At 41.3% G+C, this 12,907-nt stretch overlaps 1 protein-coding gene across 1 annotated transcript in view; it reads right to left on the bottom strand.

Annotated features, from left to right (window-relative positions):
- Nucleotides 1-11,861, bottom strand: part of LOC114290435 (kinesin-like protein KIN-5C) — a 36,765-nt gene extending 24,904 nt beyond the window's left edge. Inside the window, exon 1 of the mRNA XM_082919569.1 lies at nt 11,652-11,861. Within this exon, the coding sequence (XP_082775695.1) occupies nt 11,652-11,710 (59 nt within the window). The 5' untranslated portion in view covers nt 11,711-11,861. The remainder of the gene's footprint in view (nt 1-11,651) is intronic.
- Nucleotides 11,862-12,907: the final 1,046 nt, after the last annotated feature.

Genomic DNA, 12,907 nt, shown 5'->3' with positions numbered 1-12,907 from the left:
AGATCCTGCCGATAGACGTGCCTCTCTGCTTCATCGCCATCCCTTGCCCACTCTTGAACAAGCTATTTCTGAGCTGCTACCAGAGGAGACTCGTCTCGATACTCTCCAAACTCATCATGTGGACTCTGTTCTTGCCACTCCTCCGTATCGGCCATCATTTACCCAGCGGACCACTGTCTGCCTCTATTGTCAGAATCGGGGCCTTCCTTCAACACATCTCCTGGTCAATTGCCCCGTCAGATCCTGCCGATACTGCAACAAACTTGGTCCTGGTCATCTGCAACAGGATTGTTTTCGCAATCCATCCCGATCATCCTCCAATAGCCACTCCTTTCGCGGTGGTTCTTCCCGAGGGAGCTTTCATCGTTCCGGGAATCAGTCTCATCACACTGCTGCTACTTCCGGGAATCAGTCTCATCACACTACTGCTGCTGCCTCTGCCTCTGCCTCTGAGGGTTTCTCTGAGTCACCTGTTCCGTCTACCCCTCTATTTTCTCAAACGGATGTAGAGGCCATGTTCAAACACCTTCTCTCTCCCTTCTGGTACACCTCCTCCTACTGCTTTGTCTATGATCCCAGGTAACTCTTCTTAGTATTTTGACTCTGCCTGTTGTAATCATATGACCTTCAGTTCTACTATATTTTCTTTCATCTCTTCATCTTCTCATATTCCCTCAATTCATACTGCTGATGGTTCTCTCATATCTGTCCGTCATGTTGGTACTGTTTTCATATCTTCTTTATCTTTATCTCAAGTTTATCATATCCCTGCTCTCACCTTAAACCTTATTTCTATTGATCAATTATGTGAACTTGGTCTAACTGTCACATTTTCTGCTACTAATTGTTTGGTGCAGGACCCTCAGACAGGGCAGACTTTTGGGATTGGCCGTAAGCACGGACGTCTCTATGAACTCATTCACCTTCATGTTCCTGACTCTCCTCAGATCGCTGCTCCTGCATCTGCTTCCTCATTATCTCCTTTTCATCTTTGCCATTGTCGCTTAGGACATATTTCTGTTAATCGCTTAAAGTCTTTAGTTTCTAGTGGACAATTGGGTCATGTAATTCTAGATAATTTCAATTGTATACCCTATCAATTTGCCAAACAACCTGCTTTATCATTCAATAAAAGTACTTCTGTTTCCCATGCACCTTTTGATCTTATACATTCGGATATTTGGGGCCCCTTCCCTACTACTACTATGGGGGGATCTCGTTATTTTGTTGTTTTTATTGATGATTTTTCCTGGTTTACTTGGCTTTTTCTCATGAAAACTCGGTCTTAACTTAAACACCTTTATTATAGATTTGCCCAAATGGTCCACACCTAATTTTCCAAAAACATCAAACTCTTTCGCTCTGACAATGCTATGGAATATCGGGATTCAGATTTCCTTTCTTTTCTTCATAGTCATGGTACACTGCCTCATCGTTCCTGTGCTGGCACGTCCCAGCAAAATGATCGTACTGAACGGAAACATAGGCATATTCTTGACATTACTCGCGCTCTCTCCTTCTATCTTCTTCCTGCCCTGAAAACTTTTAGGGGGAAGCTGCCCTCACTGCTGTCTACACTATCAATTGTGCTCCTACCCCTGTCATCCATAAGCAAACTCCCTTTGAACGTCTGCATGGCACTCCCCCTCCATACACCAATCTTCGGGTTTTTGGCTCTACCTGCTTTGTTCTGTTTCAATCCCATGAACACACCAAGCTTGAACCTCGTTCTCGTCTTTGTTGCTTTCTTGGGTATGGAATTGAACATAAAGGCTTTCGCTGTTGGGATCCTCTCTCTAAACGTCTTCGTATCTCCCGACATGTCATTTTCTGGGAGCAACAAATGTTTTCCTCACTATCCTCCTTTCACTTACCCGCACTTTCCACTAATGTCTTGTTTACTAATCCTTCCATAGATCTATTCTCTGATGATTTTGATACAGGTTCCTCCTTCATCGAGATGCCCTTGTTCACTCCTGATCCTGTCCAGACTGCTCTCCCTGAAGGTCCACCTCTCATTGCACCACCTCCTTCTCCACCGTTCTTCCTCTCACTGATCCTCCTACGGGTCGACCGCGCCGGATAACTCAACCTCCTATCTATCTTCGTGATTATATTGTTGGATCTGCTGCCTTTTCTACTTATGAACCTACCTCCTATCGTGAGGCTTGTACTAATCCTCTTTGGCAGCAAGCTATGACTGATAAACTTCAGGCCTTGGACAAAACTCATACTTGGGATCTTGTTGATCTTCCTCATGGCAAGACTGCGATTGGCTGCAAATGGGTTTACAAAATCAAGACCCATTCTGATGGCTCTATTGAATGCTACAAAGCTCGTCTTGTTGCCAAGGGTTTCAATCAGGAATATGGTATTGATTATGAGGAGACATTCTCCCCTGTTGCTCGGCTTACCTCTGTTTGCAGTTTACTTGCTGTTGATGTTGCTCGCCACTAGGAGCTCTTTCAGATGGATGTCAAAAATGCTTTCCTCAATGGTAATCTTCTTGAGGAGGTCTACATGCAACCTCCACCTGGGTCCACTTTTCCACCTCATAAGGTTTGCAAACTACAGCGTGCCCTCTATGGCCTCAAGCAAGCGCCCCGTGCTTGGTTTGCTAAGTTCAATTCTACCATTCATGACTTCGGGTTCACCTCTAGCTCCTATGACTCTGCTCTTTTTATACGGACTACTCCTCATGGTACCACTCTTCTCCTTCTGTATGTGGATGATATGATTATCACTGGTAATGATGAAGCTGGTATTCTCCACCTCAAACGTTTTCTCCACCGTCAGTTTGAAATGATGGACCTTGGTACTCTTAACTACTTCTTAGGCCTTAAAATCTTGTTAGCATATTATATTAAGTATTAGCATATTATATTAGCCGAAAGGTACACTAGGGTCTGTCTGTAATCATTTTATGCACTCAGGGATAGCACTCAGGGATCATCTTGTAATTGCCTTTCTTGTAAACCCTAATCTTCATTTATAAATAGGGGTGATATTCTATCATTCCCCAAGCTGGTTACTCAAGCTTCATGGTATCAGAGCTTAAGCTCTAGGGTTCGATCTTACCTAGGTTGGTCCTCTGCTGGGTCGTTCTCCAGTTCGTAAGCAGTCGTCGCTCAGTTCCTCAATCCCTCAGTCCCTCAGTTCATCAGTCGCCAGCAGTCTTCGTCTTCATCGTCTTCGTCAGTCTTCGTCTTCATCGTCTTCGTCTTCATCGCCTTCGTCTTCGGCTTCATCAGCTTCGGCTTAGTCGTCTTCGTCTTCATCAGTCGCTCGTCTCTGTGTATGTATGATATACCCTCTGTTTTGTATACCACCGTCCTAATACATGTATAACTATATGTATATATATATATATATATATATATGTAAATCAGTAAACATTTCTATATATATATAAATCAATCAGTAAATATATATATATAAACAAAAAAATATATATATATAAATAAATAAATAAAAAAATTAAAAAAAACAAAACAAAACAAAACAAAAAATAAATAAAAATAAAAATAAAAAATAAAATAAAATAAAAAATATGATTTCTTAAATTTGTTATGCTCTTATAAGTAGTCATTGTGCCTGTTCTTTCACCACCACCTTCCGGGTTTGTGATTGCCACTAGTTTTGTTGCGGGTTTGGTAGTATTGTATCCATGACAGATTCCACCAGTGTGTCCCTTTCTTCTCAAACACCAAAAAGTGAGAGTCTCATTCTACCTACTACCATGACTGAGAACCCCAACCCTAGTCTGAAAATCACCACCTCTCTATTTAATGGTCAGAACTACCTAGCATGGTCCCAAAGTTTGACTATGTTTTTGAAGAGCAGAGGGAAGATGGGGTATGTTGATGGCAGGATACAGGCACCTAGTACCACTGACTCAGGTTATGACCAATGGGAGATTACCAACTCTTTGATTATGAGTTGGCTTATCCATTCGATGGTTCCAGAACTTGGTGAGGGCTACTTGTCTATGGAGACTGCCCAGGACGTTTGGGAGGCTGTGGCTGTTACCTATTCCCGCAAAGGGAATTTTTCACAGGCATTTGAGTTGCGCCGCTCTATTGAGAGCTCACTTCAGGGGGAGCAGACTGTTCTTCAGTACTTCACTTTCCTCACCAACGGCTGGAAACGCCTTGACCACCTGGAAGACTATAAGCCCGTTTGCCCTACTGATTCTATCGGGTACAAAAAGTTCATCTCACGGGAACGGGTCTTTAAATTTTTGGCCGGCCTAAATGTGGAGTATGATCCAGTTAGGGGTCGAGTTCTGAGTATGGATACTCTTCCTTCACTTCAGGAAGCATTTGCCTATATACAAAATGAGGAGAGTCGCCGGTCTGCTATGATGTCCCCTGTCTCTACTGACCCCGCATTACTGTCTACTCATCGAGATGGCCTCAGCCTGCCTCCTCCGTCTGCTACTAAGGAGTCTGTATTCTGTGATTATTGCAAGAAGCCACGGCATACTCGTGAGACGTGTTGGAAGCTTCATGGGACTCCATCCGGGGGTCGAGGTGATCGGTCTGGTTCTCGAGGAGGTCGGTCAGGCCAATCTAGAGGACGTGGTTCCTATTCCCGGGCTCATCAGTCTAGTGCCGTTGATACCCTTGATTCTAATTCTACTTCTGTTACCCAAGCTTCTGATACTGAGCTGGAGGATGCTTTGCGCCAATTGTTGGACCGCCGATCTTCTACTGCTCTCAGTACCGCTTCCTCGTCCTTTGCCCGCTCAGGTAACTTAGCATCTTCTCCTTGTGCTTTCCTGTGTCATACATCCTTGCCTTGGATTATTGATTCTGGTGCCTCAGATCATATGTCTGGCTCCTCTGATCTTTTCTCTGTCTATAAGCCCTCTTCAGGTCAGGACAAAGTTAAGATTGCCGATGGTACTGTTTCTTCCATTTCTGGAAAAGGTTTAGTCCAAGTCACTCCTACCATACATCTATCTTCTGTTCTCCATGTTCCCAAGTTTTCTGTTAATCTGTTATCCTTAAGTCGTCTTACCCAAGATTTGAAGTGTAGTGTGACATTTTTTCCTGATCATTGTCTTTTTCAGGACCTTGTCACGGGGAGGACGATTGGCAGTGGTAGTGCAGAAAATGGTCTCTACTTCCTAGATCAACCGGACAAACTTGCTTATTCTTCCACCACGTCTTCTACTACCCCCGCTGATTTATGGCTGTGGCATCGGCGTCTTGGGCATCCCTCATTTCATTTACTTAAGCATTTATTTCCTTCTAGTTTCGCAAATCATCATGTGTCTGACTTTCTTTGTGAGTCTTGTCAACTTGGAAAACAACATAGAGCTTCTTTTGCTCTCAGTTTGAATAAAAGCTTCGTTCCTTTTTCATTAATACATTCTAATGTTTGGGGTCCCTCTCGTGTTCTGTCTGTGAAAGGTCATCGCTGGTTTGTTACATTTATTGATGATTTTTCTCGTGCTAATTGGGTGTATCTCATGAAAGATAAGAGTGAGGTTTTCTCTGTGTTTCGCATTTTTCATAAGATGATTTGTACTCAGTTTGGGGCCACTATCAAAATATTTCGTTCTGATAATAGCAGGGAATACATAGATTTTGGGTTAGGACAATATTTCTCTACTCATGGCATTATCCATCAGACCTCTTGCACCAATACCCCTCAACAAAATGGGGTGGCCGAACGCAAGAATCGGCATCTTCTTGACATGGCTCGGTGCATGTGTTTTTTTATGAATGTGCCTCGGCCCTATTGGGGCGACGCTGTTCTCACCGCTGCCCATCTTATTAATCGTCTCCCTACCCAGGTCTTGGACAAAAAGGCTCCGCTTCACGTCCTCCTCGGTTCTCCATCCTTGTTTTCTATTCCTCCCAAAATATTTGGTTGTGTCTGTTTTGTCCATAATCACTCTCCCTCTCGTGGTAAGTTGGACCCTCGCTCCCTCAAGTGTGTTTTCCTTGGTTACTCTCCTACTCAAAAGGGGTATAAATGTTACCACCCTTCTTCTCGTAAGTGGTTTGTGTCCATGGATGTAACTTTCTTTGAATCCCAGTCCTATTTCTTGTCCTCTCCGGTGTCACCGTCCTCATTTCCGGAGGAGCCTTGGTGTGAAGTGAGTCATGTGCCTCCTATGGTGGAACCAGTTGTTCTTGCACCACCCTCTACTACTGTGCTTCCTATGGTGGAACCAGTTGTTCTTGCACCCCCCTCTTCTACTGGGACTATAGAACCCACTGTCACCAAGAATACGGACGGGCATGTTTATGTCCGGGACGTAGACAGAAAACAAGTTAACTGGATACATGGGACCGTTTCTGCTACCCCACTGCCATCTCCTGCTTCTGATGAGAGTCGAGGTAACTTTGAAACTCTCGAGTCCATTGATCTTGATGTTCCTATTGCCAAGAGGAAGGGTGTGAGATCTTGTACTCAACATCCTATCTCACAGTTTGTATCATACTCTCATTTATCATCCTCATATAGAGCGTTTGTGTCCAATATTTCCTCTGTTAGCATTCCTAACCATTTTCAGGATGCTCTTGCTACCTCTGAATGGAAACTAGCCATGATTGAGGAAATGAAAGCACTTAGGAAGAATGGCACTTGGGAATTGACTGAGTTACCTACGGGCAAACGACCTGTGGGATGTAAATGGGTATATATTGTGAAACATAAAGCAGATGGGTCTATTAAGCGTTACAAGGCAAGACTTGTGGAAAAAGGGTTTACTCAGACATATGGCATTGATTATCAGGAGACCTTCGCACCCGTGGCTAAAATGAATTCAGTCAGAGTACTTCTCTCTCTAGCAGCTAATCTAGATTGGCCGCTTTATCAGTTTGATGTCAAGAATGCTTTTCTCCATGGTGACCTCGAAGAAGAAGTATATATGGACATTCCTCCGGGTTTTGAGGATCATCAAACAGAAGGCAAAGTATGCAAACTTCGGAAGTCATTATATGGTCTCAAACAGTCTCCAAAGGCTTGGTTTGAGAGATTCACTCAGGCTATGTTTAAATATGGCTTCAAACAAAGTCAGGCAGATCACACATTGTTTGTGAAACATTCCTCACACGGTAAGACTACAGCACTTATTGTTTATGTAGATGACATAGTTCTTACAGGCAATGATAGTGGGGAAATACCTCTGTTGAAGAAATATTTAGCTAAAGAGTTTGAAATTAAAGACTTGGGCAGCTTGAAGTATTTTCTGGGAATTGAAGTTGCTCGCTCTAAGGATGGGATATTTATCTCACAGAGAAAATATGTGCTTGACCTGTTGAAGGAAACTGGGATGCTTGGCTGCAAGGCATGTGCCACCCCCCTGGAACCCAATCAGAAATTAGGGGATGATGAAGGAGGAGAAGTTGTGGATAGGGGGAGCTATCAACGATTAGTGGGTAAGCTCATTTACCTATCTCACTCTCGTCCTGATATTGCTGTTGCTGTCAGTATAGTTAGTCAGTTTATGCATGCTCCTCATCAGATTCACCTTGAGGCTGTCATGAGAATCTTGAGGTATTTGAAGTCTGCTCCTGGAAAGGGTCTGTATTTTTCAAAGTATGATCATCTTCGTGTAGAAGCCTATACAGATGCTGACTGGGCTGGGTCAGTAACCGATAGGAGATCAACTTCAGGGTATTGCACATTTGTTGGCGGCAACCTAGTTACTTGGAGGAGTAAGAAACAGAATGTGGTTGCCAGGTCAAGCGCAGAAGCTGAGTTTAGAGCTATGGCACAAGGTGTGTGTGAACTTTTATGGATCAAATTATTGTTGCGTGATCTAGGTATTGATCAGACGGACTCCATGCGGTTATACTGTGATAATAAGGCCGCCATCAACATCGCTCACAATTCAGTTCAACATGACAAGACAAAACATGTTGAGATTGATCGCCACTTCATTAAGGAGAAACTCACTAGTGGTACCATTTGTACTCCCTTTGTCCAGTCTGGTGAACAACTTGCTGACATTCTCACTAAGCGGATTGGGAATAAACCATTTCATGACATATTAGGCAAGCTATAGCGATCCCGGGTTTACCCTTGTTGTACAGTGATCCGGACATGTGTCCGTGGATGTTGGTAGTTGATTACTATTTTGTTTACATCCTTTTTTCTACGTATTTGAGTTATAGGATGTGTTGGGCGGATTTGTTTCAGGTTGGTTGAGTTTAGAAACCAAAACTAGTTGCCCAGATTTTTGGCCTGTACGCTCGAGCGGGGGTTTGGGCGCTCGAGCGGGTAATACACCCATCCAGTATTTTCTGTGCAGTGTTGGACGCTCGAGCGTGGGATTGGCCGCTCGAGCGGGGTTGTCTGAGTGCCGCTCGAGCGTAGAGTTGGAAGCTCGAGCGGAGGCCTGGTTCTGCAAAAGTGCTGGGCGAGTGCATTCTGCGCTCGAGCGGGAGGTTGGCCGCTCGAGCGGAAGTCTGTGAGTGGCCGCTCGAGCGGGGTGTTTTACGCTCGAGCGGAGACCTGGGTTAAAATCCCGAAATTGTGACTTTTCAAATCACTTTTTACTTTCTCTTCTCTCTCTTACTTTTCCAAAATCACCATTGTTGAGCCTCTCACTCTAGACTCTACCTTCTCTCTAGGTTTTGATCTAGTAGGAGTGATTTACTCATCTTTGGCCTTTACAAAAAAGTTGTTGATCGTCGAGGGCTTCATTTTAATCTGAAAATCTCGGGTTTTGGAGCACGTTGGGTTTTGTCGTCTTCTCCTTTGGGACTCCGAATTTGAGGTAGGGATATCCTACTCCTCTCTATGGGTTTTGTCTTTAAATTTTGGTATTTTGAGATGTTGGGCTTGGTTTGGTAATTTTGTGAAAGTTTGGGGCTTTTGTGTAATTTTACAAAAGTTGGGGTTTTATTCATAATAAACCTAGATGCATGTTTGGCATAGAAAAATGGAATGATTGTTGAATCATTGATGAAAATGGGACCTAAGGGTTGAAATGTTAATTATGGGAATTGACCTAATTACATTGTTTAATTAATTGGGATAATTAATTAAGAAGAATGAAGAAATGAAATGTTGATTGAATATCCATTGTGCATTTATTTTCTGTTTAGAAATAACTGTTTTGGGCTATCGGTGGAGGATAGTCGTGATTGTTGTAGACAATGCATGATGATTAGGCAAACTGAAACTAATCAATGAAATGTGTCATGGAACTTGACGATTGATAGAATACATTAATTGTATGTATTGGATGATTGTATATAGAACCAATGTGTTTGTATACGTTATGTGTAGAGGAGGAGATAGGGGATGTACTCCGCGGTTTAGGGGAAGATAGGGGATGTACCTCTAAACCGGTTAGTGTTGGGAGAAGATAGGGGATGAACTCCGTAGATACAGCTCATATGCTTGTCTAGAAGTGAAGATAGAGCTTATATGCTTATCTTTGTGATGTGTGGATATAGCTCATATGCTTATCTGTGGATATTGTGGTTATACATATCTGTTGTAGAATGTGGATATAGCTTATTTGCTTATCTGAGAATGTAGAGATTGTTGATATACATATCTGTTGAGAATGTGGTTAGTGCTTATATGCCTATCCGTTGAAAAAGGGAAAATGAAAGGAAACTTGGACTCATAAGTCGTATGACATAAATATGTGATTTATGTGATTGTATCAGTGTTGGCCATCTATCAATTGTTAATATTTTAGTCATTGTTCATGGTTGGTTTAGTGTATTTCTACTGGGTTGTGGCTCACCCTATATGGGAATATCATTTTCAGGTGCAGGTAGCATGCCACCTCCAAGGACATAGCTTGGGAGGCTTAAGGCGGACAAGTTTTGTCGTTTTACTTTTGATGTATTACATGTAACTTCAAGCCAAGGGCTTAATGTGTAAACGAGTTAGTACTCTTTTGTTGTAACCAAGTGTTAACTTGGAAAGCTGTAAGCCCGTAGGGCATTTTGTTATGATGTTAACATGTAATACTTATGTAATGGAACTCTAATGAATAAAGGAATGTGGTTAGTTTATATGTAAATGCATGTCTTATCTGATGGGTTTATTGTTATTATTTTGAGGGCGTTACACAAGCTGGGCATGAGAGATATCTTCGCACCAGCTTGAGGGGGAGTGTTAGCATATTATATTAAATATTAGCATATTATATTAGCCGAAAGGTACACTAGGGTCTGTCTGTAATCATTTTATGCACTCAGGGATAGCACTCAAGGATCATCTTGTAATTGCCTTTCTTGTAAACCCTAATCTTCATTTATAAATAGGGGGTGATATTCTATCATTCCCCAAGCTGGTTACTCAAGCTTCAAATCTCTCATGATTCTACTGGTTCCTATTTGTCCCAGGCCAAATATGCATCCGATCTTCTGGCTCGTGCTGGTCTTACCGATTGCAAAACTACATCTACTCCAGTTGATCCTCAGATTCGTCTCACTCCTCTCGATGGGAATCTCCTCTCTGATGCTACTCTTTATCGCCAGCTCGTCGGAAGTCTTGTCTATCTCACAGTGACTCGTCCTGACATTGCCTATGATGTTCACATTGTCAGTCAGTACATGTCGGCTCCTCGCACTCCCCACTATACTGCTCTACTTCGCATCCTTCGCTACCTCAAAGGCACTCTGTTCCATGGCCTTCACTACTCTGCTTCCTCCTCTCTTGAACTGCGTGCCTTTTCTGATGCTGATTGAGCTGGGGATCCTACGGATCGACACTTTACCACGGGATTATGTTTCTTCTTAGGGGATTCTCTTCTTGCTTGGCGTAGCAAAAAACAATCCCTTACTGCCCGCTCTAGTACCGAAGCTGAATACCGAGCTCTTACTGATACTACTCAAGAACTTCTCTGGCTTCGCTGGCTCCTTGCTAATATGGGTGTTTCTTCTTCTGGTCCTACCTCTCTCTATTGTGACAATCAGAATGCCATTCAGATTGCTCATAATGATGTTTTTCATGATCGCACCAAACATATTGAGATTGATTGTCATTTCATTCGCCAGCATGTCACCTGTAGTATTGTTCATCTTCTCCCTATTGCTTCTGCCGAACAACCTGCCGATATTTTCACCAAGGCTCATCCTCCTGGACGCTTCAGTGATCTTTTTTTCAAACTCAACTTGGTTGATGCTTTCCCTCCTTGAGTTTGCGGGGGGATGTTAGTGTATAGTTGGTATAGCATTATAACTGCTATAGCATTATAGCTTTATATTTCTTAATTCTTTCTTAATGTAAAGTATGTAAAGAACAGCTTTTCCTTTATGCTTTTGGTGCCTACATTTGGCATCCTATGTATCCTCTCCTCTCTATAAAGAGAGTGAACTTCTCTTTGTAAATATATACACACGTAACAGATCAATATAGAGTTATTCCTTCTCTCTCTCTCTCTCCCTCTCTCTCTCTCTACCAAACTATTGTTTCACAAACATACATCATAAATCATAAATTAGATAAATTCACAAAATTGTCAACAATATTCTGCAACAATCTCAATAAAAATAACGAAATTTGTGAAGAAAAATTAGATTAGCGATTCACAACCAGATAAAACCCTAACGCCTAAAAATACAGATGCTTACACTGGTTTATATGTATGTATGCATGCATATATTTATTTATATATATATATAGAGAGAGAGAGGGAGAGAGAGAGAGAAACAGATTGGTACCTGCAACGAAGAAGGACTTGAACATTGACGCCTTTCTCTTTCTCAGGGCGACCAGACATTTTCGAACGACCCAAGTGAGAGAATCGAACACACTACTGTTACGTTGTTTTTGAAGATCCAGCCACGATTCTCTCTCTCTCTTTCTCTCTCCGAATTCTGAACGAGAGCGGGATGGGAACGAGATTTGAAATTTGGGAGCCGATCTCATTCTTTTGATCCAACGTCTATTATCTGACAATTGTAGATCCGACGGTCTGTGTGATTTTAAATTCAGCTTTCGTTTATTTGACCGAATTAGCCGTATCCCTATATATAAAAAATAAATAAATAAATATGTATAAAATTATATGAAATGTAAGTATATTTTATTTATTTTTTATTTTTATTTTTTTAAATATATTTTTAAATCTCTCAACTAAACACAAAATTAAAAAATTACAATTTTAATAATAAAAGAAAAATTGGAGGGTCCCTAACAATCTATCCTATTTCTTTTCTAAATAATTAAAAAATTAATTTTCTATTTTAGGAAGTTACATTTTCAACCACTTTTTCCAACAATACTCTCTATTCTTTCTATTTGATTTAAATATTATGCATTCATTATTTTTTTATTTAAATGGTAAAAAAATACATTTCTTTACTATTTTTTAGTTAAATTGTAGACAAATTATAAAATATTATTGAACAGGCAATTGGACATGTGGTGTTTCTAGATTATTAGATGATTTCTGATTATTAAGAACCCAAAATCAAAATTTTAAAATTAAATAAATAAAAATCCAAATAAGAAGCAAAAAAAAAAATCTAGTAATTCATTCTTTTCAAATAATGATTATAATCAATAAATAAACCAATCATGATTGATTCAAAGTGCGAATGATATATAAATTCTTTCTCTTTTTTTTTTAACCGTCAATGCCATATTGGAACAAAATAATAATTTTATATGTTTAGAGAAGCTATAGTGATTCCGTATAAATGGAGAGGGGCTATAGCAACCCTTATATTTGCGAGTTGGATAAGAAACCGCTGGGGGTGTTTTTTGACCCAAAAAAAAAATGTCTTGTTTGTTTTGTTGCCTGCGTAAGTGGTAGGAGTGGACTATGTTGAGTTAGATTCACTTATGGAAAATCTGGATTCCCCTCTCTCCAACACTAGTTTGTCCAGCACTCTCTAGCTATGTCTAGGATATGAAGGCGCGTAGCAAGGCGAGAGAGAGGCCAAGTTTTGTGCATACCAGTTGATTGCCCAGA

The sequence above is a fragment of the Camellia sinensis genome, chromosome 3 (assembly GCF_055761805.1).
Source record: "Camellia sinensis isolate YWXY chromosome 3, ASM5576180v1, whole genome shotgun sequence".
Classification (NCBI taxonomy): domain Eukaryota; kingdom Viridiplantae; phylum Streptophyta; class Magnoliopsida; order Ericales; family Theaceae; genus Camellia; species Camellia sinensis.
This window is presented reverse-complemented; position numbering and strand designations above follow the sequence as displayed.